General features: G+C 51.9%; 3 protein-coding genes across 3 annotated transcripts; all 3 read left to right on the plus strand.

Annotated features, from left to right (window-relative positions):
- Positions 1 to 739: 739 nt before the first annotated feature.
- ALDOC (aldolase, fructose-bisphosphate C) lies at positions 740 to 3,387 on the plus strand (the record flags this gene model as incomplete). The annotated part of the gene is made up of 8 exons (XM_079724779.1): positions 740 to 855; positions 941 to 1,148; positions 1,262 to 1,316; positions 1,411 to 1,571; positions 1,693 to 1,776; positions 2,244 to 2,418; positions 2,559 to 2,758; positions 2,888 to 3,387. The coding sequence occupies 8 exons, from the start codon at positions 740 to 742 to the stop codon at positions 2,981 to 2,983; spliced, it is 1,095 nt and encodes a 364-aa protein (XP_079580905.1). The 3' UTR covers positions 2,984 to 3,387.
- A 1,767-nt stretch (positions 3,388 to 5,154) lies between these two features.
- On the plus strand, positions 5,155 to 17,330 carry PIGS (phosphatidylinositol glycan anchor biosynthesis class S; the record flags this gene model as incomplete). Its single annotated transcript, XM_079726101.1, has 12 exons — positions 5,155 to 5,188; positions 5,469 to 5,608; positions 5,693 to 5,804; positions 9,364 to 9,453; positions 9,880 to 9,971; positions 11,807 to 12,014; positions 12,297 to 12,439; positions 13,157 to 13,271; positions 14,295 to 14,440; positions 14,999 to 15,099; positions 15,887 to 16,097; positions 16,456 to 17,330. The coding sequence occupies 12 exons, from the start codon at positions 5,155 to 5,157 to the stop codon at positions 16,729 to 16,731; spliced, it is 1,668 nt and encodes a 555-aa protein (XP_079582227.1). The 3' UTR covers positions 16,732 to 17,330.
- Positions 17,331 to 18,843: 1,513 nt separating this feature from the next.
- Positions 18,844 to 24,648, plus strand: UNC119 (unc-119 lipid binding chaperone). Its single transcript, XM_079724721.1, has 5 exons — positions 18,844 to 19,172; positions 22,665 to 22,778; positions 23,294 to 23,396; positions 23,508 to 23,680; positions 23,946 to 24,648. Exons 1-5 carry the CDS (start codon positions 18,950 to 18,952, stop codon positions 24,056 to 24,058), a joined length of 726 nt encoding a protein of 241 aa, XP_079580847.1. The 5' UTR covers positions 18,844 to 18,949; the 3' UTR covers positions 24,059 to 24,648.
- Positions 24,649 to 26,368: the final 1,720 nt, after the last annotated feature.

Consider the following 26,368-nt stretch of genomic DNA (forward strand, 5'->3'; position numbering starts at 1 on the left):
CTTCCGCCTGACTAGTTAGCCTGTCTCACCATCGTCTCCCCACAAGTCTCCTCCCTGCTGCTCCTGCATCTCTCCCTCTCTCTCCCCTCAGGCTCTCTCCTCATTCCTTTCAACCCTGATCCTTTGCTCCCATTCTCCTGACTGCCTAGGCAGTTAGGTTCAGGGAATGGAGAAGAGGTTATGGAAGCCTGTGGCCGTGTTTTGTGCCACTCCTCCTCCCTACCCCCACCCTTTTCCTCCAGAAGCTGAGGGAAGAGGGGTGATGGGTAATTTTGCCTCATTCCGAAGCCTCTGAAGTAAGTGCATTTTCCCTCAGGGCCCTGCTGAGGATGAGAAGAGGGAAGTTGGAAAGGCCAGGGCTTATGCCCACCTGAAGAAGGGGCCAAATTCGGTGAAAAAAGGGTTGGCATCTTTATTTGGGCAGTAGTTTCATTAGAAGACCTGCAGCTTTGGGGCTGCTCACCTCCCCACCCCCACCCTGGGGCTGGGAAGGGTGCCCAACAGGGACAAAAGGAGATGTGGGAATTGGGGCCCTGAGCCTGCTGGCTGTCAGAGGGATTGGTGCCATTTTAATGCCCAGGACCCACGCCAAGGACTGCTGCTGCCCTGTTCCCAGCCCCTCCTTGTTGGGGTGGAAGGAAACGGCCATTCCTCTCCGTATGGACAGGAGAGGAAGCAGAGGGGGTAGTGGGTGGGGTCCAGCTTTTATACCTTGTCTCCGTTCCACAGAACTGTCACCATGCCCCACTCGTACCCAGCCCTTTCTGCTGAGCAGAAAAAGGAGTTGTGCGACATTGCCCTCCGGATTGTGGCCCCAGGCAAAGGCATTCTGGCCGCAGATGAGTCTGTAGGTAGGTGGGGGCCTGTGGTCAGTGGGGAAGAGGCGTCCAGGGAGCCCTGGGGATGACCTTACCACCCTACTTCGTTTGCCCCCAGGCAGCATGGCCAAGCGGCTGAGCCAAATTGGGGTGGAGAACACAGAGGAGAACCGCCGGTTGTACCGTCAGGTTCTGTTCAGTGCCGATGACCGTGTGAAGAAGTGCATTGGAGGTGTCATATTCTTCCATGAGACACTCTACCAGAAAGATGATAATGGTGTCCCCTTCGTCCGTACCATCCAGGATAAGGGCATTGTCGTGGGCATCAAGGTGCAGCCACTGGCCCTGGATGGGGGCTGAGCATGGAAATAGGTGTGTGGGTGTGAGGGGTGGCAAGCGGAATCCTGCCTGGGTTCAGTTCTGTGCCTGTGTTTCCCCTTCAGGTTGACAAGGGTGTAGTGCCTCTAGCCGGGACTGATGGAGAAACCACCACTCAAGGTATAGGAGGGGTGGGCTTCAGGACCACAGCGTTGTTGGGTGGTTGCTGCTGGCAAACAGGAGCAGAGTAATGAGGCTGGCACTATGCCTGCAGGGCTGGATGGGCTCTCGGAACGCTGTGCCCAGTATAAGAAGGATGGCGCCGACTTCGCCAAGTGGCGCTGCGTGCTGAAAATCAGTGAACGCACACCCTCAGCACTTGCCATTCTGGAGAATGCCAACGTGCTGGCCCGCTATGCCAGCATCTGCCAGCAGGTGTGCCTATGTGTGTGAGAGGGGGTCAGATGGGTGCTCTGTGCCTGGTGGCGAGAGGGTTACATGGCTTTCTTCCGCCTTACCTACTGCCCATCCCAAGATACTCTGCTCTTACCTGCAGAATGGGATTGTGCCTATTGTGGAACCTGAGATCCTGCCTGATGGAGACCATGACCTCAAACGTTGCCAGTTTGTTACAGAGAAGGTGAGTCCACACCTGGGCACAGACATATACCACAGAGAAAGAGCCTGACAGGGAGCCTGTTCCCCACAGTCCCTGGCTCAGATGCAGGCACCTTCCTCAAGCACTCTTTTTTTTTTTTTTTTTGCGGTACGCGGGCCTCTCACTGTTGTGGCCTCTCCCGTTGTGGAGCACAGGCTGCGGACGCGCAGGCTCAGCGGCCATGGCTCACGGGCCCAGCCGCTCTGCGGCATATGGGATCTTCCCGGACCCGGGGCACGAACCCGTGTCCCCTGCATCGGCAGGCGGACTCTCAACCACTGCACCACCAGGGAAGCCCCCTCAAGCACTCTTTTACTTGATCCCAGAATGTACCTGTGAGTCTGACCTGTACCCACCCTCACAGTCATGCCCACCCAGCCCTAGACAGGGAACATAATGTAGTGAGTGGCAGGGGCCCAGAGCCTTAGTAAACCTCCTCTGATCCCCAGGTCCTGGCTGCGGTGTACAAGGCCCTGAGTAACCATCACGTGTACCTGGAAGGGACCCTGCTCAAGCCCAACATGGTGACCCCTGGCCACGCCTGTCCCATTAAGTATAGCCCAGAGGAGATCGCCATGGCAACTGTCACTGCCCTGCGTCGCACTGTGCCCCCAGCTGTCCCAGGTACCACCCTGCTTCCAAACCTGTTCCTTTCCCTAAGACCCATTCTCACGTTCTTCCCCCGTTCTTGTGACCTCCAGGGGTTCCTTACCCTGGAAAAATAAGGAGTGATCAATCAGTTTGTCTTCTCTTCTCCACCCTAGGAGTGACCTTTCTGTCTGGGGGTCAGAGCGAAGAGGAGGCATCTCTCAACCTCAATGCTATCAACCAATGCCCCCTTCCCCGGCCCTGGGCCCTCACCTTCTCCTATGGGCGTGCCCTGCAGGCCTCTGCACTCAACACCTGGCGAGGGCAACGGGATAATGCTGGGGCCGCCACTGAGGAGTTTATCAAGCGGGCCGAGGTTGGGAGCTAGAGGTGGTGGGTGGGGAGGTGGTGTGTAGCCAGGCAGTGTCAGCACCCAGAGGCTGTAGTCTGGGAGGGTTCAGCACCTGTGGACTGGGTCGGCCTACTTACCCGCTTCCTTTTGCAGGTGAATGGCCTTGCGGCCCAGGGCAAGTATGAAGGCAGCGGAGAAGATGGTGGAGCAGCAGCACAATCCCTCTACGTTGCCAACCACGCCTACTGAGTACCCACTCCATACCACAGCCCTCGGCCCAGCCACCTGCACCCAATTTTGCCTGTAGTTACGGCCAGGGCCAAGTAGCCATGAAGAGTGGAGATGCCTCCACCCAGCACTGAGTCATCTTCCTTTTTTCTCCTCCCCTCCCCTCTCCGATTGCTGCACCTGGGACCATTGGATGGGAGGATAGGGAGCCCCTCATGACTTGAGGGCAGGAGAACTTGCTAGAAGTCAGAGCAGGATGCCTGGGTCTCCCCCGTGCCTCTGCCAGCCCCCACAATTTCCCCATGACGGGGTTGCTTCTCCTTGGGCTCTCCTTGCCCACCCTCTCTCCTGGGATCAGAGGGTAGGGCACCAGAGCTGACTCATGCTTTGGGTACATACCACATAGCAAATAAATGGTAGCAAAACATGCTACTTTGTCTGTCTTTTTTACACATCCAATTCCCACCTCCCAGTTTCTGATCTCTGCTGACTCCTATCTCTGAGCCCTCTCCGACTGTGGAGGTGGAGAGGGTGGGTTTTGAGTTTTACTGGGCTTTAAGTTTGGGGGGGAGGGGCACACCCAGTCACCATTCTCAGCTCAGGCTCTTGCTGTTGATGTCCGAGGCTGGAGCGTGGCAGTATGGAGGGCTGTGAGTCTTTTGGGAACTGCCACTTCAGAGGCACTTGGCAGCAGGTGCAGAAGGATGGAGTGAGGCAGGACTCAAGCTACTTCTGAACGCAGCTTTTGCACATGGCCCCAAACTGGGATAAGAGGCGATGGGAGAAGTCTGTCACCTCTCAGCTGTGTTGAGCCCTGCTGAGGCTTGACACATTTCACCAGGGGGAGCCACTGCAGAAGGAGCACCTGGGTTGCCCAACAGGGAAAATCCCCAGGGCTCAGCGATGCCCGACACAGCAGGGTATCTAGCAGGTTGCCGAGAGCCATTGCTCACTCCCATTTGGGATACATAGGGGCACAGAGGGAGCCAATTTAAGGGTCTGGGCAAGAGCAGACCTGGTGAAGTCTCATAATGAACTTTGACCACTTAGCTTGGACGTGGGGCTGTAGGTGGAGCACCGGGGTCTATCTGAGCAGATGAAAAGATGAGAGAACCTGCTGTGTGTTCTGTGTGAACTGGGGAGGCCATGCTCTGTGTGAAGTGCACAACCAATGCTCCGCCCAGCTAATTATTGCAATATGGGAGTGTAGGCTCAGTGTGGCCTGATCTTGTATTAATAAAAATAGCTCAAACTTACATAGTAGTCTCCTGCCAGGCCCTATTCTAATCACTTTACAGTTGTTAACTCATTTACTACAACAATTCTACATAAAGTAGATACTATTGCTATCCCTATTTTATTTATTTATCAAAACAATTTTATTTTTCTTGGCCCCGTCACGTGGCATGCGGGATCTTAGTTCCCCGAATCGAACCCACGCCTCCTGCAGAGTCCTAACCATTGGACCGCCAGGGAATTCCCTGCTATCCCTATTTTAATATGAGGAAACAAGCACAGAGAGGTTAATTAACTTCTCAAGCTCACTCAGGTAAAGTGGTGAAGCTGGGATTTGAACCCAAGTGATCAGGATCATCCAGAATTCTGTGCTCATGAATTTTCAAGAATTTTAAGTGAGGTATTCAGACTTTAACAAGTTGTAAATGAATTCAAATGAATTTAAAAAATATTAAATGAGCTAAATATCCTAAAAAGGTACTATTAGCTTGCTGCTCCGAAAGAGGAGCTCTATAATAGGGATGATAAACAATGATCGTGATAAGCGACTTTCCGTGTCCTCTTTCCATGAATGACCACATTTTAGTCAAGTATCTCCATTTTTCAGATGAGAACACTGAGACTTAGAGCTTCCCGTGGTCTCCCGGCTAGTATTTAACAACTGCAGAGTTTGCGCTCTTATTCCCTGGGCTAGGAGTGGGTTCCACAAGGAAGCGGACGGTGTCTTCCAGCAAAACCGAAACCCGCACAGCTCCTCAATAGCCGGGACAACGTCCTTTCAAGCTCTGGGAGAAGCCCTCTGCGCACCCCGCCCACCCTTCGTCGGTTTTCGTCTGGAGTGCCGCTCGTGATTGGTCGCGATCGCGGCCGTGGGCACGCCCACTCCTTGCGGGTTTCCGATTGGGGGAGACCTACGCAGCTCCTCCCCTCGGCGGCAAGAGTGGTTGGAAGCGAGTATGGCGGCCCCGGGGGCCGCAGCTACAGACTTAGGTGCGGTGGCATTCGGGAGGGGGCTGCGGCTCGCGGATCGCGAGGGAGGAATGTGGGGGTGGGGACTGTGTTGTGCCAGAGTTCTCGCCGATGGGGGTTCGGGGTTCGTCTCAGGCAGGATCCCTTCAGACTAGGGTCCGGGCCCCTCGCCGGGGAATCCCTTCGAGTGCGGGCTGAGAGGTTCTGAGTACAGGTTGCCGGGGCTCCTCCGCGTCGGGGGTGGGGCCGGCACCCGAGCCCACCTCTGGCGGCGCCTCAGTGGATCCCCCCGTGTCCCCAGAGGTGGTTCGAGGCAAGCGCGCCGCCCTCTTCTTCGCCGCGGTGGTCATCGTGCTGGGGCTGCCGCTCTGGTGGAAGACCACGGAGACCTACCGGGCCCCATTGCCTTACTCCCAGATCAGTGGGCTGAATTCCCTGCAGGTAAGACCTCGGTGGTGGAGGACCAGGGGACAGCCCACCGGCAAGATGGAGACTCACTGATGGCCCTGATGCTTCTTCCCGCAGCTCCGGCTCATGGTGCCGGTCACTGTCGTGTTTACCCAGGAATCAGTGCCATTGGACGACCAGGAAAAGCTGCCCTTCACCGTTGTGCATGAGAGAGAGATCCCTCTGAAGTGTGAGTTCCTGATCAGGGCTGCCTTTCTGGTCTGAGTTCAGTCCGCAGATAGGTTGGATAGGAGGAGCATGGGTATCCCGTAAAGGTGATTACAAACTTATTAAAAGACCACTTTGAATGAACAGTGTGTTTGCTAAGAAAAAAAGCAGCTTTAAATTCAGTATTCACCATTAAAGGGGCAGTTTTATTCATAAAACGGTTGTGCTACCTGATCAGAAGTAGGTGATGCTCATTACAGGATAGGGGAGGATGTGGGATGTAGTGGAATGAACACAGGGTTTGGAATCAATTTGGACTTATATACGGGCCTTATTCAGTTTAACATTAAATACTTTACGGAGTGTTAGGCACGTAGGTATCAGGAATTTGGGGATGAATAAGAAATTGATATTGGTTTCAAGAAATTCATAGGTAGGGGAGAGAGACACAGAAATCACAGAAGTATATAAGTATATAAGAAACAGAGACTGTACTTAAGAAAGAGACTATAACTGTCTGGAGGAAAGAAAGGTAGACAAGGTTTTGAGGGCTGTAATTTTTAAGCCAGATTTTTAAAGGATGTGTAGGAATTCAAGTTAAATAAGGAGGAGAGGGAGGGATAACACTAGTTAGTAATAATGATAGCTGATATTAGTTGTTCATTAGTTGTTTCACCAGAAACTCGGTGAAACACTTTACACGTGTTGCTTCATTTAATCCTAACCTTATGATCCCCATTTTAAGTCTCTTGTCTCTTTTATTGTATACCAGCACTCCCTACCCCATCCCAATATACTTGTTTTCATTGATTTGTTGGAGAAACCAGGTCATTTGTTTGATAGAACATCTCACATTCTGGATTTGGTAGATTTCTTCCTCCTGGTTTCATTTAACTTATTTTTCTAGTATCCATATTTCTTATAAACTGGTAGTTAGATCTAGAGGTTTACTTAAAATCAGTTTTTTTTAATTGTTTAAAATTTATTTATTTATTTAATTTATAATTTGGCTGCGTTGGGTCGTCATTGCTGCACGCGGTCTTTCTCTAGTTGCAGTGAGCGGGGCTACTCTTTGTTGTGGTGCAAGGGCTTCTCATTGCGGTGGCTTCTCTTTTTGCGGAGCACGGGTTCTAGGTACACAGGCTTCAGTAGCTGCAGCACGCGGGTTCAGTAGTTGCAGTGTGTTGGCTCAGTAGTTGTGGCTCGAGGGCTCTAGAGCGCAGGTTCAGTAGTTGTGGCGCACGGGCTTAGTTGCTCTGCAGCATGTGGGATCCCCCCAGACCAGGGCTCGAACCCGTGTCCCCTGCATTGGCAGGCAGATTCTTAAGCACTGCGCCACCAGGGAAGTCCTAAATTTATTTTTTGGCCGCACTTCATGGCATGCAGGATCTTAGTTCCCCGACCAGGGATCGAACCCGTGCCCCCTGCAGTGGAAGCACAGAGTCCCAACCACTGGACTGCCAGGGAAGTCCCCAGGTTCAGTTTTTTTTTTTAACATCTTTATTGGAGTATAATTGCTTTACAGTGTTGTGTTAATTTCTGCTGTATAACAAAGTGAATCAGCTATATGTATACATATATCCCCATATCCCCTCCCTCTTGCATCTCCCTCTCACCCTCCCTATCCCACCCTTCTAGGTGGTCACAAACACCGAGCTGATCTCCCTGTGCTATGCAGCTGCTTCCCACTAGCTATCTATTTTACGTTTGGTACTGTATATAGGCACATATATGCAATGGAATATTACTCAGCCATAAAAAGAAATGAAATTGAGTTATTTGTAGTGAGGTGGATGGACCTAGAGTCTGTCATACAGAGTGATGTAAGTCAGAAAGAGAAAAACAAATACTGGATGCCAGCACATATATATGGAATCTAAAAAAAAAAAAGTGGTTCTGAAGAACCTAGGGGCAGGACAGGAATAAAGCTGCAGACGTAGAGAATGGACTTGAGGACGTGGGATGGGGAAGGGTAAGCTGGGATGAAGTGAGAGAGTGGCATGGACATATATACACTACCCATGTTCAGTTTTTTTTTTAAATTTAATTTTATTTATTTTTTTATACAGCAGGTCCTTATTAGTCATCGATTTTATACACATCAGTGTATACATGTCAATCCCAATACCCCAATTCATCAGACTGTGATTTCTTTTTTTTTTTTTTTTTTTTTTTGCGGTACGCAGGCCTCTCACTGTTGTGGCCTCTCCCGTTGCGGAGCACAGGCTCCGGACGCGCAGGCTCAACGGCCATGGCTCACAGGCCCAGCCGCTCCGCGGCATGTGGGATCTTCCCGGACCGGGGCACGAACCCGTGTCCCCTGCATCGGCAGGCGGACTCTCAACCACTGCGCCACCAGGGAAGCCCCCATGTTCAGTTTTTTAGGCAAGAATACTTTACAGTTGGTGTGTTGTACTTCCTATCGTGTTATATCATGTAGTGGCCTAGTTGTTTCACTTTGGGTGATACAAAGATGATTATTTAGTTCAGATATTGTCAGCTTGATTTCTGTATTTTAGTTCTCTGTCAGCCTTTCACCTGATGATTTTAGCATCTGTTGATACTGGAATCCATTTCATTAGGTTGCAAAATGGCAGTTTTTAAATTCTGCCATTTCTTCTGCATTCTTCTGGAATTCTGTAAAGAAGAACTTTCCCAATAAATTTTAGGTTCAGCTTGTCAAGTTCCAAGTGGCGAAAAAAATCCCTTTGGGATTGCCTTACATGTTTAGATTAACTTGGAGAGAATTGATATCCTGAGAATATTTAGTTTTTCCATCTAGGAGCCTTGTATGTGTTTCCATTTTATTCAGATCTTCTTTTATGTCATTGAGTAAAGTCCTGTTTTTCTTTTTTTTTTCTTACAGTTTTGTACATGTATTCCTGGATATTTTAATATTTTTTATTGTTACTGCAATTGGGATTTTTAAAAATACTTGCTTTTTAAATTATATATTGCTGGTATTTATTAGAAAGCTACCCATTCTTGCATTTTCTTATAATAGTTTTTAGTTGGTTCTCTTTGATTCCCTTTGAAAATAATTATACTACTTCAAAAAGTGGCCATTTGTCTCTTTCTTTCAAATATTCATGTTTCTCTTTTTTCACTTATTGCATTGGTCAGGAACTTCAGGAAGAACAGTGCTGAATAATAGAGGAGATAGCAGGCATCCTTGTTTTCGTGCTAATTTTAATGGAACTATAGTGTTTTGTCATTAAGTGTGCATCTTATTTTTATCAAGAATGTTCACTGAGTTTATTTTGAGACATCTATTGAAATGATCATATGGTTTTCCTCCTTTTACCTACTAATGTAATGAATATTGTAATAGATTTCCCTGTGGGGAGGGTACTTCAGGTTGAAGGTGCACAGCAAGAGGCAGGAGCTGGGCAGGTGGAAGAGGTGGAGTGTCATGTATTTATATCATCCATGCAGAAATCATTAGAATTGGCTGTTGCTTCTTGGTATTTCTCTGCAAACAATCATCTTGCTCTCCTCGGACACTGGACAGCATTAGAGCTGGAAGGGTGGGCAGAGTCTGACACTTGCTCTTCTCATCCTGCTTCTTTCTTTTCTCTAAGACAAATTGAAAATCAAATGCCGTTTCCAGAAGGCCTATCGGAGGGCTTTGGATCATGAGGAGGAGGCCCTGTCATTGGGCAGTATACGAGGTACTAGGAGGGGTGATCATTTTAACAGGAAGCCCTCTTTTTCATTCTGATCTCTAAGTGTATAGTTTCCATATCTTGTCCTTTTTGGGGCGGGGGGGCGGCGGGCGGCCTGTGCCGTGCGTCCTGCAAGGATCTCAGTTCCCTGACCAGGGACTGAACCTGGGCCACGGCAGTGAAAGCCCGGAATCCTAACCAGTAGGCCACCAGGGGACTCCCTCCATAGCTTGTCTTAACTCCAAAACCCCTCTGGGAAAGCTGGGAATGAGATACCTTGTGTCTCAGCCTGGGCCACCGAGGGCCAAGCCTGCCCACAGTGTCAGCTGGGTGTGAGCGGGAGGTGGAGTGATGGGTTAGGCACCGTGTGGGAGCCAGAGGGAGAGGGAATGGTGTTTGCGCTCCTGATACACCACCTGTTCTTGTCCCCAGAGGCAGAAACCGTGTTTGCTGAGCCATCGGAGCATGCAGAGGGCTCCCTGACAGTGTACGTGATCTCTGAACACTCCTCCCTTCTCCCTCAGGTAGGGTGAGCAGAGAGGCTGCGGACATGCCTTCTCCCTTTAGCTTGTCCTCTCCTACGTCTCCTCCTTGCAGTATTGCTGTCCATTCCTTCCGTTTGCTACAGAAAACTCTCCTCAAGTATTTTTTAAAAAGAATGCAAATAGGGATTGTTTTAATTGACTCTGGGTCTTTCTAAATCCAAGGCTTGTATGTGGTTAAAGTTCCATTTTTTTTTTTAATAAATTTATTTGCTTTTTTTATTTTTGGCTGTGTTGGGTCTTCGTTGCTGTGCACAGGCTTTCTCTAGTTGCGGCGAGTGGGGGCTACTCTTCGTTGCGGTGCGCGGCCTCTCATTGTTGTGGCTTCACTTGTTGCAGAGCACAGGCTCTAGGCGCGCAGGCTTCAGTAGTTGTGGCACATGGGCTCAATAGTTGTGGCTCGCGGGCTCTAGAGCACAGGCTCAGTAGTTGTGGTGCACGGGCTTAGTTGCTCCGTGACATGTGGGATTTTCCCAGGCCAGGGCTTGAACCCGTGTCCCCTGCATTGGCAGGCAGATTCTTAACCACTGCGCCAGCAGGGAAGCCCCTTTTTTTTTTTTTAAATAAATTTATTTATTTATTTATTTATTTGGGCTGCATTGGGTCTTCTTTGGTGCACGTGGGCTTTCTCTAGTTGCGGTGAGCGGGGGCTACTCTTCGTTGAGGTGCGCGGGCTTCTTATTGCAGTGGCTTCTCTTGTTGCGGAGCACGGACTCTAGAGCACAGGCTCAGTAGTTGTGGCACACAAGCTTAGTTGCTCTGTGGCATGTGGGATCTTCCTGGACCCGGGCTCGAACCCATGTCCCCTGCATTGGCAGGTGGATTCTTAACCACTGCACTATTAGGGAAGTCCTAAAGTTCCAATTTAAAGTGGAAAAAAAATCAATAGGGTTAAAGAAGCTGGTTTGAATGGGCTGTGATGATAATATGAACAATACATTGACCTTTTCAGTTTCTGAGCAAAAGGCTTGGTGGGAGCTGTACCAGCTACCATTTTATTTTTTAATTTATAATGAAATATTTAATTATTACAAGAAGATGAAGGAAAATTTTAATAAACATCCATGTACCCACCCCCAGCTTGCAAACTATAATACAGCCCTGTGCATCTCCATGATTATATCCCATTCCCTTGCAGCCAAAGGTGACCATAGTTTGTATGTGTCATTTTCATATTTTTCTTTCAAGTTTTATCACATATATCTCTATAAACAATATGTTTAATTTTATATATTTCTGAACTTTATATAAATGCCGTAACGAAGCGCATGTTCTTCTCCAGTTTTCATTTGGCTTGACCTTTATGTTTGAATCATCTATGATAATATGTCTAGTTGAATCTAATGCATTCATTTAAAATTCTGTCTAATGTTTCATTGTATAAACATATCACAATTTATCCATTCTGTTGCTGACAGGTATTTGGATTGTCTCCAGTTTTATCCTATTACAAATAATGCTGCTGTGAAAATTCTTGTATTTGCCTCTTTGCCATTTGCCATTTACTTATATCAAACTTTCCCGTTGTTTGTTTATTCTTGCTCAGCATGCCGTCTCTTAGTCTCCAGCCCATGAAGATAGAGCTGTTGCCTGCACCTATGTCAACCGGGAAGGAGAAGGGAACTGAAATGAATGAAAACACTCATATATACCCATAGCTCAGAAATGTTGACATAATAGTTCTCAATGAATCTAGAGAGAGGTGCAGGCCTGTTGGTCGGCGGCAAAAGGCCAGATTCTCAAAGACAGGAGCCAGAGTGCTCTTCTGCTTTCTTCCCTGAGCCGTGGGCATTCTGTCCCTTGCTTGCCCCTCATAGGACATGATGAGCTACATTGGGCCCAAGAGGATGGCAGTTGTGCGGGGGATAATGCACCGGGAGGCCTTTAACATCATTGGCCACCGTGTAATCCAAGTAGCCCAGGCCATGTCTTTGACTGAGGACGTGCTTGCTGCAGCCTTGGCTGACCACCTCCCAGAGGACAAGTGGAGCTCTGATAAGAGGCGGCCTCTCAAGTCCAGCTTGGGTAGGGTGACCGGGCTGTGCCACGGGAAGGGAGAGGGAAATGAATTATGTGGAGACAGTGGGGCAGGAGGGGAATCTGCATGCAAACGCTTCACTCCTTTCTTCTGTGGTTTCATCTTTTTCTTAAAGCACTCAGTGTTCCTCATCCCAGTTTTATCCTCCCTTTGTGTCCATGATGGCAGCCAGCCCCATTTCAGAGGAGAACCAAGTTCAACTCAGCCAGGGGTACAGGCTGCCTTTGATCCACAGATGCCTCTGGCTTCCCTGACTCCTGTTTTTATAGGCTATGAAATCACCTTCAGTTTACTCAACCCTGACCCCAAGTCCCATGACGTCCACTGGGACATCGAGGGGGCCGTCCGGCGCTATGTGCAGCCCTTCCTGAATGCCCTCAGGGCTGTGGGCAACTTCTCTGTGGACTCTCAGGTGAGGCTGGGAGCAAGTTGAGGAGCCCTTTTCCCCGCTGCACCATCCTTTTCCAAGTCCCTCCATATTTGGCATTTACAAGTGTAGTCTGTTCTTCCAGCTCTTTGAGCTTGCTGATTTGCCAGGAAATTCCTGTGTATGTATATGGTTCTGGGGTCTACTTTTCCTCCTTGGTGTCCAGCTTGGGGAGTTCTGTCAATGCTTGTTAAAAAAGTAACTTCCTTATGGCTCCCTCTGGAACTGTATTCACCAGTTGTGCCATCCTAAAAATTTATTAAAAAACAAACAAAAAAACTTCCTGAAATTTGTTAATGTAGTAACAATAAAGATGTGATGAATGTAGTCTTCTGAATTACACAGTGTCCTTTTAGGGAAAAGGTGGGAGACATTTTTATCAGGTCTTGGTAGCGGGAGAAATTACTTCTGAATAACTGATTTGATTTGATCTTGTGGACACTGAATTATGCTATTCTTTGTTTAGGCTGTGAGAAAGCCTGGTAAAATAATGTGGTGTTCAAAACATGAATTTACTGTGTTAACTTTACCCTTAGCTTTATTATTTTTTTCCCTACTCCTGTTTTCTCTCGGCCTTGATTTTTGTCTCTTATATTTTGCCCTGCCTAATGGTTATCTTTTTAAGGCACCTCAAATCTTTTGGGGGGACAAATTGGAATATAGCTCAGTAGACAAATAGCATGCTCCCTCTTTGCTTTACAGATCCTTTACTACGCAGTGTTGGGGGTAAACCCCCGCTTTGACCCAGCTTCCTCCAGCTATTATTTGGCCGCACACAGCCTCCCCCATGTCATCAACCCAGTGGAGTCCCGGCTGGGTGAGCTCCTGACGATGAGGGTCTTTCTGCCAGGCCAGGGAAGGACCCTGAAGGCTCAGCCTGGGGTGGGAGGCGGGTTGTATATAGCGATGGCTCCCAGGTTGGGTTGGTCCAAGGGCGTTGAGGAGGTGCTGGGCATTTAGGCTCCTTTTTCACGATAGTCTGTTGACATCTCCATCTCCACACTGTCACATCCAGAAGCATTGATTAAACATTCCCAACACTTTTTATAAACAAATGGATAGGCTGCATCTCCCTCCCTGCAAGCCATCTAGGAAAAATATGGCCACACGTGTAGGAAAGCCAACAGCAGAAGTACATGAAGGCAGAATTTGAATCGACAGTTCTGCTGATTGAGGCTGAGGAACCTTGAAGCTGGGGTTCCAGTTTTTCATTTTGGCGCTGGTACCTCAGAAGAGTAGGTAGTACAGTACAGTAGAACTGTAATAGAGGCAAACCAAAGGGAGTATATCACTAGTTGTGGAATTTTAGGCACCAGGGTTAGGTCAGTGTGGACCAAGGGGTATGGGTGGGGCAGCACATGAGGCCTTGGCGAATTCCTCCTCCCTCCCTTCTTTCCTCCCTCCCTCCCTCCCTTCTTCCCTCCTTCCCTCCCTTCTTCCCTCCCTCCCTTCTTTCCTCCCTCCCTCCCTCCCTTCTTTCCTCCCTCCCTCCCTCCCTTCTTCCCTCCCTCCCTCCCTTCTTCCCTCCTTCCCTCCCTTCTTTCCTACAAGGTCCAAGGGACTGCTTTATGGCAGTGCCGAAAAAGGTGGGAGGCTGTTGGAGGAGAGGCGATTTAGGGGCAGTTTGAGGCTGAGGACTGCACTTCATGTATGTGGCACATCTCGGGAGAATGCTGAGGTTCTTTACCACAGAAACCCAGGCCTGGAGGATATCCTAGTGGTTATCAGTTGGGGAAAATGAGGCCCAGAGTGAGTGACCAGCAAGTTAGAGGCTGACCTGGACCTAAGATCTAGACCCAACGTGTTTGGTGTGCTGACTCCCCTTCTCTTTGTGCCACAGGATCCAGCGCTGCCTCCCTTTACCCTGTGCTCAACTTTCTACTCTATGTTCCTGAGCTTGCCCACTCCCCCCTGTACATTCAGGACAAGGATGGGGCTCCAGTGGCCACCAACGCCTTCCACAGCCCCCGCTGGGGTGGCATTATGGTATGTTCACACCACGGAGACCCCAGAGCCCAAACGTCAGGGGCGTTCCTTGAGACCGTTCCTTCTGTTGTTCCTCTGGTGTCCTCTGTGGCCCAGCCAGGGTTGGGGGGTGGTGGTGAGGTGCTGTGAGCTCGTGCCCCCCCCCGCCCCCCGCCAGCCCCACTGCTTCTTATTCCCATCAGTGTTTATATAGTAGCACCCTTTTGCACTTGCAGTTTGCGCTGACTTAGGACTATTCTGTGTATAACTTAGATCTTGGCCCTGTTTGTGGGAGTCTTAACAGGGTTGGGAATGTTGTCTCCCCTGTTAGATTGGGGTTTCTCATGGGTAGGAACTGTAAAATGGAATAAAAAATATTTCTTTAACAAGATTTTTGAGGGAGTAGAGGAGATAATTTATATAAAGCTCCTAATAGCAGGTATTCCAAAAATATCAGGTTCGTAATTTTTAAAGAGCACAGAGTATGTCTTCCTTTCCTCTCGTGGCCTCCAGAGTGTCTAGGGCAGAGCTGTGCACGGTCCTGGCGTGATGTTGAGGCACCCTTATTTCCCCCTGCAGGTATACAATGTGGACCCCAAAGCCTACAATGGCTCGGAGCTGCCGGTGAGAGTCAAGGTGGACATGGTGCGGGTGATGGAGGTGTTCCTGGCTCAGTTGCGGTGAGGTCCTGGGGGATCCACTTGGGGGTGAGGCCACTGAGACTGACCACAGTCTCCTGGGCTGACTGCAGTAAACCCTCACTTGGCAGGGATACCTTGGCTGTGCCTGGAGCCCCAAGGAAACCAAGAAAGGTTTCCGAGGATCACTTCATCCTTCTCTTAAGAAAGACTAGTTGTTGACAAAAAGTGTTTTAGGAAAAACAGGCTCATGAATGTCAGGTCCATAGGCTGTGATTAGGGATGCTTAAGAAAATAGCTGTTAATTCTTGTGCGAACGGATCTATTGATAGTGGCTTCCTGATGCCCTGTGTTAAGTATTCTAAGGCTGTGTCTGGGCTCATCAGGAAAGAGGATTCTGACTGATTAGCAATGTGTGCCATGGTGCAGGAATAGAGAGGCACAGCACACATGCCTTGTCAGAGGTGGTCATGGATCATCCCTTAAGTAAGGCTCAGGGGCCCCATTTGTCCAAAGAGAGGGTAGACAGGGTCAGGGGATTAAACTAGTTGGTGTTAATTAGAAATATTTTAGCCATGGAACCTTTTTTCACACAAGATCTTAGAATATAGAAACAATATAGAAACAGGTAAAAGTGAAAAGCCACTGGTTAAAGTGGGGCTTGGGGCTCTGTGTTACTTAGTGTTGCTGCTCACCCCCTAAGAGGCTAAGGCACTTCCTACAGCCCCTGTGGTTCTGGGTGAGATCGAAAATCCTAATAGTTATTCTAGGAATCCTAACCATCTTCTCCCACCTTCTGCCGCTTTGACCTTCTTTGCTGTTCCTACAGGCTGCTCTTTGGGATTGCTCAGCCCCAGTTACCTCCAAAATGCCTGTTTTCAGGGCCTAAGAGTGAAGGGATAATGAGCTGGGAGCTGGACCGGCTGCTCTGGGCTCGGTCAGTGGAGAACCTGGCCACAGCCACCACCACTCTCACTTCCCTGGCCCAGCTTCTGGGCAAGATCAGCAACATTGTCATCAAGGACAACGTGGCATCTGAGGTAAGCGGGCAGGGGATGGACTCTGTGGCCTAGGACTGGAGTGGCCAGCAGGGCCCAGGGTGTGGTGAAACCAGAGAGCCATTTGAGGTCCAGAGGATGTGTGGGCATGCCATCCTTGAGTGCCCAGGCTTCCTCTAGAGGTCAGTGCCAGCTCCCCTGTAAGGAGTCTTAAGTGCGGGTGTGAGGTGTTAAGCAGGCACTAAGAAGATACCCCCAGCCCTTTTATACCGGCCTCCATATATCCTGGGCGAACTCCAGGCAACCTGCCTGGTAGACGGAAGACACAGTGAGGCCCTCTCCCGCCCTCCCCACCAGCCGATGCCTAGGACTTTTTGGTAACCCCCTACCCCCTTCCTAGGTGTACAGGGCTGTAGCTGCAGTCCAGAAGGCAGCGGAGGAGTTGGCCTCTGGGCACCTGGTCTCTGCCTTCGTTGCCAGCCAGGAAGCTGTGACATCCTCAGAGCGTGCCTTTTTTGATCCCTCACTCCTCCACCTCCTCTATTTCCCTGATGACCAGAAGTTTGCCATCTACATCCCACTCTTCCTGCCTATGGCTGTGCCCATCCTCTTGTCCCTGTTCAAGATCTTCCTGGAGACTCGCAAGTCCTGGAAAAGGCCTGAGAAGATAGACTGAGCAGGGCAGCATCCCAGTAGGAAGCCTTCCTTTCCAGCCAGGAGGGGAGGGGTTAGGTTGAGAGGCGCATAATGGGGCCTGCCACAGATGACTTGTCTCCAGCTTGCTCTGTTGCCACTCCAGCAGTCAAAGTATAACACTCCTTCCCATTCTTCTGACTCAGGTCCCTCCCACTCTTCATGCCCCCACCCCCCACCCCCCATCCTCAAAAGACACATCATCTGGGCCTCCTTACCCGGCCTGAACTTGAAGGCCCTTTTCTGTCTCCCTCTGGAGCAGGGGCAGCTTGTGCTTCTGCCCTGTTCCTCACAGTCCTCTTGCACTGAGAGGGAGCATTAGGGGAAAGCCCTGGGTTGGATTCTAGGGCCCTTCCCTCCACGCTTCTCTCTAACCCCTCAGGGAGAGCCCTAGCACGCTCTCATAGAAGGGGCCAAGCACCTGTCACCTCTGGGACCTTCTCCTTTACTCCCCTCCCTCCTGGCTGGCTACACCTGTTGGGTGCAGCCTGATGCTGGGTGTGGCAGAGGTTCCCTTCACCCTTTCATAGAGGCAGTGTGGTGAGCGGGGAAAGTTCTGGACTTGGGATTAAACATGCCTGAATTCAAACCCTTGCTTCTGTACTTATCATCTGGGGAGCTTTGAACAAGCCACTTAACCCTCTCTGAGCCTCAGTTTTTCATTTGTTAAAATAGTACTAATGATACCTCCCCTACAAGTTGGTTGTGAGGATTAAATGGGATGAGCATGTGATAGTGTCTGGCATATTCTAGGCTCTCAAGAAACATTGGTTGAATGTGAATTGGAACGATATGAAGTATGAGCATACCTTTCATTCACATTCGTGTGTAAGTAATGGTTTCCTGGTGTCTGTCCTCCTGGGCTCACTGGTCCATTTTGCTTCCACCTGGCCATGTGCCCTTCTTGCGTTGATGTCCTGGAGGGCCCTGTGGTGGCTGGACATTATAGGCTGTTGTCCTTCGGTACGTCCTGCGTTGTCTAGCAGGGGGTCTGGGAGAGAATAGCTTGTACCAGTGTAAGCCCTCAGATACTAACGGATTCATAAATTCAAAAAAAGAACATACAGTTGACCCTTGAACAACATCGGGGGTGGGGTGCCCACACTCTGTGCACTCAAAAATCAGAGTATAATTTATATTTGGCTCTGTTGATCTGCAGTTCCATATCCAGAGATTCAGCCAACCTCCCATCGTGTAGTACTGTAGTATTTTCTACTGAAAAAAATCCACAAATAGGTGGACCCACGCACTTCAAACCCATGTTGTTCAAGGGTCAACTGTATTGAGCACAGGCTGCACGGGGCACTGTGCTAGGTGCTGGGTATTATAGAGAACAAAGACAGGATATCCACTTTCACCGAACTGGTCTTTTAGGAGGCGGAGTCAGTGAGCAAATGAAACTAATTTCAGATAATGCCTTAGAAAGAAAAAACAGGGGCTTCCCTGGTGGCGCAGTGGTTGAGAATCTGCCTGCCAATGCAGGGGACACGGGTTCAAGCCCTGGTCTGGGAAGATCCCACATGCCGCGGAGCAACTAGGCCCGTGAGCCACAACTACTGAGCCTGCGCGTCTGGAGCCTGTGCTCCGCAACGAGAGGGAGCGATAGTGAGAGGCCCGTGCATCGTGATGAAGAGTGGCCCCCGCTCGCCACAACTAGAGAAAGCCCTCGCACAGAAACAAAGACCGAACACAGCCAAAAATAAAAAATAATAAATAAATAATTAAAAAAAAAAAAAAGAAAAAAAAGAAAGAAAAAACAGGCTGATCAGATAGTGACTGGGGGTGTTTGAGAGGGTCTCTGAGCAGATGACATTTGAGCTGAGACCAGAAGGACAAGAGGAGGCCATCTGGGGGAAAAGCATCCCAGGCAAAGACCCTGAGGCAGGAACTCCCTTGCGGGGCAGAGGGAGGGGCGGAGTGGCTAGAGCACAGCGAGTAAGAAGGAAAAGGTAGCCAAGACCCCTTAAAATCCCTACCGAAAAAATGAAAGAAGCCCAGGGCGGGCCGCCTCCCTGCCCCGGGTGAGTAGCCCAGGTGGGCGGGCGGTGGGCGGGGCCAGTACCGGTCCCACCCAGGGGGCGGGGCGGTACCTGGGGCCCCTGCCCGGCCGGGGGCGGGGTTGCGGGCGCTTCCCCTTCCCTCGGCTCCCGCCAGCGCAGGCAGCTGCCGCGGCAGCAAGCTAGCTGCGGCCCCGCGAGGCCATGAAGGTGAAGAAGGGCGGCGGCGGCGGGGCCGGGACGGGGGTGGAGCCCGCTCCAGGGGCCTCGGGCCGGAGCGTGGAGACCAAGCCGGAGCTGCAGGCGGAATCCGAATCCGGGTCCGAGTCGGAGCCGGAGGCAGGCCCGGGGCCCAGGCCGGGGCCGCTGCAGAGGAAGCAGCCGATCGGGCCGGAGGACGTGCTGGGGCTGCAGCGGATCACGGGCGGTGAGCACCCGCGAGGGAGCGCCACCCGCGGGCGGGAGCGAGAGAGCACGAGAGGGGGCCCTCGAGGCGCGCGGAGCCCGGGCCCCCGCCCCCTTTCCCGCCCTCCCCCCGCCTCCCCTCCCCCTCCACGTCTGCCTCCAGGCCTGAGATCTCATGTTCCCCCTAACCTTGATCTCTCTCTGCGCCCCTCTTGTCCCTTTAGAGATTATTTCCACCCCACGCCTTCCTTTTTCAGGAGTCCATCCCCCTTTCGCAGGTGGAAGTGGAGCAACACCTGCAACTGTGACCCCTTCCCCACAGAGTCTTCAGAGCCCTTTGAAGATTTTCTCTGCAATAATGAGGAAGGGGGCTGAGTGCAGTCTACCCTCAGTCTCCTCCACCCTGGAGGCTAGGTGGAGGCTGAGTTACTAGGGTGGCATCAAAACCCTCAGTTCTCCCCGACCATTAATGCCTTCGCCCTGGACACCCCAGGAAGTCTGGGGCCATCCCCCTCCCCAGGAAAGGACCTGAGGAGGAAGCTTCAGTGGGTTGGCTCTGGGTGCTCTCAAGGGAGTGGGTTAATGCCCACCCTTAGCCTGGACTAGGGCCTGTCCTGTTTTGGGAGGCCAGGTCTCCACTGTGGTTGAGTTTCTGAGCTGGACTGCCTAAATTGAAGTTCCAACTTTGCCATGTAATTGACTGTGTGACCTTGGGCTAATAACTTCACCTCTCTGAGCATATTCATCTGTAAAACGGGGATAATGGTACCTACCTTGCAGAGCTATTGTGAAAATAAATCCTCTGATTTTGCACCATGACTGGCATGCTGTGCATGCCCTGTAAATAGGGCTCTTTTATCAATAGTACTGAGGGCCCCACAGGACTGCTCATGGCTGCTGCCTAGAGGCAGACAACTGGGCATTCAGGGCAGGGGACGGCGTCACCATAGGCAGAGAACAAGGGCTGGAAAGTCTCATGGCAGGGGCAGTGGCTGAGCCTCAAAGAACAGAAGGCGTTTGGAGTGGCCTACTACCTTGGCCTCATTGATTAGTAAAACTGCCGCAGCTCCCTCTGAGAGAGCAACTCTTGGGGCTCCCCTGTGGGGGTAGGGGGCAGATGCTGGAGTGGACCTGAGCTCTGGAGCTGCAGGAGCAGCAGAGCCCAGGGCTTCCAAACAGAACTGTGGAGGAGACCATAATGGCAGGTCTAGGCCTGTGCGTCTGGGTCCTCGGGGGACCAGCACCTCCCGTCTCTCTGAGCCAGGCAGCAACCATTCTTGGCTAGGCCCCCAGAGCGCTGAGCTGCCTTACCCAAGCAGGCACTGGTAGAGGGAGGGGGCCTGGCCCAGCCCGATGTTGGTGCCAATTGGGCTGTAATTGGCAACAGCAGCATTTAAGATTCAGGTTAGCTCTGGGGCAGAACTTCCTTATAGGGTGTCTAACTTGTCCAGGTCCTAGGTAACTTTAGAGGTTATTTTGCAACTATGGGGGCTTCCAACCCATGTACAACCGTGTGTCTCTGAATTTGGAGGAAATTTATAGCCCTTAGAGACGCGGCATCTGCTGTAGATGAGCAGAGGAAGAGTCTTCACGGGAGCCCTTTCTTTTGTAGAAGTTGAGAACAGGGCTCCAGGACTCTCCCCACTGACACCCCTGCCTGGTCTCTTCTGACCCTAATCGCACAGGACTGAGGTTTTTTGTTCCTGGATTACTGAGCCCTGAATCCAGCTTAGGAAGCTATTTGTGGCTGAGGGGAAGGGAGCAGTTGTGTTCTGAGCCTTCGGCCAGTCTGCCCCTTATCTGGCCTGACCCTGGGTCCCAGGCCTCATCCTCCTCTAGCAGAGGGAGGGAGTGGAGGTGGTGTCCTGAGCCATGGGCCTCTCCTGTTCCTCACTTCCTCTAAGGACAGAGGAGTTGATAGGTTGAGTTTGCGGTAGAATAGACTGAGGTCATACTGCAAGTTGTTCTCAAATGAGAGGAGAGGCTCCTTAAGTTAGAGAATGGGGGAAGAAGGAGGGCTTTCTGGGGAGCTGGGAGTTGGGCAACTAGGATGCTGTTCCCAGTTCTGCCGCATCCTCTCCTTAGGCCCCGCACCCTCCTTCTACATCTTTGGATTAGTGCTTACTTTCTGTGAAAATAAGGTGTGTACAGGGCGAGGTAGGAGTTGCCTACTTCCATTCCTCCTCCTCTCCTCTCACCACCATGAGCTGTGATGGGCAGACCAGGGCTCAGGCCCCTCCACAAGCCCTATGTAGTCCCTGCTGGACCCCAAGGTGCCAGGTGGCTACCAGGAGGGCTTCCTGGAGGGGGCTGCCCCAGGCTTGAGGGAGAGAGAATGACTTTACATTCACTTCCTCTTCCTGCCCCAGAGGGATAAGAGGTGGTCTAGGGGCCTGGAGGGTGATTTCCGGGCCTCTACGTGGAGGATGTGATGCTATGCAGGCTGACAGCACCAGAGCCCCCACTGCACCTCTCTGTTCCTTCCTATTCGCTGCCAGGGCCTCCTTGAGTGCTTGCAGTTGCTGCTGCAAGAGCGGTGAGGGTTGGATCAGGCCCTGGTATTTCTAAGCTTCCTCAAGCAGGGCCCACCACTATTCCTGGTTCCTCTTCTGGGCTCGAGGACTCCCCTTACCCCATGCACACCCCCGATGCACCTGCCACACCCTATTACTGGCCTTGCCTGTACTCTTCTCTCTGGGGGTGGCTCAGCATCAAGGCTGGATGGATGACCTTTGAGGGGGTTCCCTCTGTTTGCTAAGACCTCCTCCTGCTTGAAGATCAACAGGGATGGGAGCAAAGGTGGCTCCCTTCCCCCCAATATTCCAGGCTCTGGGCTTGAGTCAGCAGAGCTTTGGCTAAGCTGCTTAAGGGAGCTGGGTTTGTGTAAGCCTCTTATGGGGAGAGGAGGGGCCGGGGTGGGGGGTGAGGAGGGATAGGGAAGGGGTTGTTCGCTTGCCCCAGCACTACCCAGCTCAGAGAAAGTCCTTGATTGACACACCTAGATATGTGCCAGGGGTGGCTATGGGGTGGGGGCGGAGGCATCCTCTCCCGAGGTAGAGCTGTGTCACCCCTGTTAGAGTGAGGTTCCTAAAAGCAGGGCTCTATCTTCCCTCTCATGGTGGCGGGGGAAGGGCTCCCCATCAGATTAGAGACTCATTTGGTTAAAGGTCACCGAGCCAGTCCTGGCAAAGCAGAGGCTGGAATAAGGGCCCTCAACCCCTGTGTGGGCGGCAAAGTGTTGGGGAGGTGACCTTGTCCTCCACCCTGCCCCTCCCTGACCCTAGAGGCTACCAGGATGGAACCATTTGTCTCCCATTAGATCCCAATGGCAGAGTTATGTCTCCCGCACACTATGGGTGCTCCCCCAGGGTGGGGGCTCAATTCTCTCTTTCTGCAAGGCAGTGACCTTAGAAGCAGGAAAGGTGGTAGCTAGTTCGGGCTTCCACTAAAGCTGAGTTGGCAGCAGGGGCTTGTGGGCAGGCCCCTTCCTTGCTCAGCCGCCCGTCTTCCCTAGACTACCTATGCTCCCCTGAGGAGAATATCTACAAGATTGACTTCGTCAGGTTCAAGATTCGGGACATGGATTCAGGCACTGTTCTCTTTGAAATCAAGAAGCCCCCAGCCTCAGGTGAGTGGGTTGGGTGGGCCATCGACAGAGGGAGGTGGGTGAGGGCTGTGAAAGGGGCTGCCCAGGGACTCCTCAGGCCACAGAGGAGTCAGAGCAGAGCTGGGATTTGCACCCAGGCCTTCTCAGGAGACACCAGGCAGGGGGGCCTCTGCCTGGGGCTGGGCCTCTTCTTTTCCTTCCCGTGTGCTCCTGGGGTTGGACATCTTGGGAAGACAATCCTGCCTCTTCAGTCCCTGCCAGCCTGCCCCCTGCAGGCCCCCTTGGGAACTGCAGTCCCAGAGGCCCCAGGTCTTTTTGTCTCTTGCGGCTCAGGGAATCTCAGTTGAAATTGGTGACCCGCTGACCAGCTGGAAGCAATTGGAAGCATTCAGCCAGTGGTCTGAACCCTCAATATACATCAGGATCTCCTGAGGAGTTTTGAAAAATTCAGACAGATGAGGGCCTTGGGGTGAAAGCCCGGGTGGGCATGGGCCCCAGCCTGAAGCCCACTGAGCCCCAGCTGGGGTGCATTACAGAGCGGTTGCCCATCAACCCACGGGACCTGGACCCCAATGCTGGGCGCTTTGTCCGCTACCAGTTCACGCCTGCCTTCCTCCGCCTGAGGCAGGTGGGAGCCACGTGAGTCACTGGGCCGGGCTGAGGGCTAGGGGTGGGGGCTGAGGTGCCCGTGAGGGTGGTAGGGGGCCCTTCCTGAGTCCCAGCTCAGCCCCGCCCCCTCCTCTCACTCAGCGTGGAGTTCACAGTGGGAGACAAGCCTGTCAACAACTTCCGCATGATTGAGAGGCACTACTTCCGCAACCAGCTGCTCAAAAGCTTTGACTTCCACTTTGGCTTCTGCATCCCCAGCAGCAAGAACACCTGCGAGCACATCTATGATTTCCCCCCTCTCTCTGAGGAGCTGAGTGCGTGGGCAGGGCCCTGTGGGAGGGATACAGGGGGACTCAGAGAGACCAAGTTGTGGGGACTGTGGGTCTGAGCCCCTTTCTTCCCTCCCTGGGTCTCTTGTGTCCGGCCACCATTCGTGTGTCACCTGTAGGGAAACTGAGGCTCAAAGAGGCTGGGGGAACTCTTTGTTCAGCTTGTCCGCGTTCCCTAGTCCTGAACCCCCTGCAGTGGCCTGGCTCAGGCTTCTGACCTTTGCCCCAACTGGCTGGGTCTCTCTTGCAGTCAACGAGATGATTCGTCACCCATATGAAACACAGTCTGACAGCTTCTACTTCGTGGATGACCGGCTGGTGATGCACAACAAAGCAGACTATTCCTACAGTGGGACGCCCTGACCCCCAAACCAGCCCCTACCCCAGGAGGGTCCTGGGCCCGCAGCCGTGACCACCCCAGCACTCACCTGTCAGCCCCAGGTCTTCTGCCTGGGCAGTGCTCCAGAAGCCCTGAACCCTGAGTCAGTGTTGGGAGGGCGGGTGCCTGATGTCCCCCGTCCAAGTCTGTGCAGCGCATGGGGCCTGGCACGTGGGGTGGGGTGGTGGGAGGCTGTTTGCCTCCATAGCCAGGAAGACCTCCCGTGGGAGGAGTAGCCAGGACTTCCGGACAGCCAAGCTGGGCCTCTTGGGCCCAAGTTTCAGAATAGTGTTCCCCTATCCAGGCTTTGACTAGGTCGGGGCAGGGGGTCCCATTCCCTGTCCCCTGCCCACCACTGACAGGCCATTTAGAGCCGTAAATTCACAGAGGAAGGTCCTTGTGGGGTCTGGCAGTCAAGCTTCCCAAGGGGGTCTGGGCCCTGACCGCAGCCCCAGCCTCTACCATCAGGGGCTGAGATCCTGCCTGAGGTGTGAGAGGGACCTGCCCAGATTGCAGCCTGGGGTACGCGCTGGACCAACTGTATATAGTTTTCAATAAACTCTTTCTCCTTTTCTGTTCTCTGGTTGTGGGCCAGCATGTGCGTGTGGTGGTGGCTGAGGGGGCCGTGATGTGGTCCCAGGGCCCTCCTGTCTCCTAACCCGCTGCAGCCTGACCCCACACCCGGCATCTAGAGTCAGCATTTAGTATGTGTTGCAGCTGGAAAGGGTTTTTCCTTTGATAAGGAAGGAGACCCAGGCCTTGAGAGGGGAAGCTTTGGCCAAAAGTCATAGCCAGCCCTGAAGAACAGAGAGAGGCTGGGACAAGGACCCCCGACTCTACGGTGGGAGGGGAGGTGTTGGGGAGGTGGCCTTGCCGTCTACTCCACCTTCCCTGACCCCCAGAGGCCACTAGGACCGTTAGGTTGTCCTTTTAGCCCTCATCAGTGAGAGAAGGCTGAGGCCTGGAGCCATCTTGCCCTCAGCTCCCTTGGGGAGGCCCCCTGGCCCGGCTGCCCTGCATGTAACACCACCCCCAGTCCTACCCCAGACCCAGAGGAGGTCTTCATTTCCTTAATGGAGGAAATTCAGGAACTGAGATGGGTGGAGTTTACTGCAGGGTTTACAGCTTACTGTTCCAAGCGCCAATTTGGATACACGTGGCGCTAGTGCTCCCTCTCCCTCTCTGGGCTGAGGAGTTCATCTAACCCTGAGAGGCCTAGAAGGGTTGGAATTCAACCGGGTTCTGTGGAGCACTTGCTGGGGGCCAGGACCTGGGCTGAACTCTGGGATTCTAAAATGAGTGAGACACAGGGATCAAATACCTGTCCCTAGAATAAGATGAACTGGTCATACAGGGAGCAAGCGTCGTCCTGCTTGGAGGGTCCTAGGGAGGACTCTTGGAAGAATCTTATTCACCCCAGCATTCAGGCCACAAACAAGGGATTCAGTCTCAACTCCTCCCTGTTTCCAGCTCCATCCAATCAGTCACCAGTCCTGGAGATTTCGCCTCTTAAAAATCTCAACTTCATCTACTTCTCTCCAGTTCCTTCCCCTCTCACTCGAATTCCTACAGTTACACTCCTCAACACCCCTCTGCCACTACTATGGTAGTACGTGGACTCTGGAGCCACACTGCCTAGATTTGCATCCTGACACTGCCACTTAATAGCTGTGCAATGTTGGCAGTGCAAGTTAACCTCTCTGGGCCTGCATTTTCTGAAAAATGGGCATAATCCTCAGAATTGATTGTGAGCAGTCGAAGTTAACACATATAAAGCACCCAGCCTTGGGCCTAGCACTCAATATATATTGGCTCTTATTAGCTTCATTCTTTCCAATCCACCCTTCACTCAGCTGCCAGAGATAATCTGGCCAGGTCATTCCTGCTTAGACCTCCTCAGTGGCCCACCATTGTCCTCAGGAGAAGCCCCAACACCTGAACCACAAGGCTCCACCGGTCTTTCACATTGTAAATATTCACTTTCTTGAATGCAGCTGATAAATCTTGCCTCCAAACCTTTGCTCTATGCCGTTCACTGTGCCTAAATACTCTTCCCTCATCTCTTCCTGTCAAAGTCGTCCTAAATTTTCAAGCATTTGTGGCGGTGGCTACCTGGCTCTACTGGTGTTCAGTGAGCAGGGGGCAGGAATGCCAAATGCGCTCCACTTGATGGGACACTCAGTGCTAACCGTCCACCCCTCACAATGGAGGGTCACTGAATGAGTGTGTGTAACCCCAGGGAAGGCCAATGAGCATTTGAGAGCAGGGCAGCGGAAGAGGAACCAGTGATGGAG

Source organism: Hyperoodon ampullatus, assembly GCF_949752795.1.
Source record: "Hyperoodon ampullatus genome assembly, chromosome: 19".
In the NCBI taxonomy this organism is placed as follows: Eukaryota; Metazoa; Chordata; class Mammalia; order Artiodactyla; family Ziphiidae; genus Hyperoodon; species Hyperoodon ampullatus.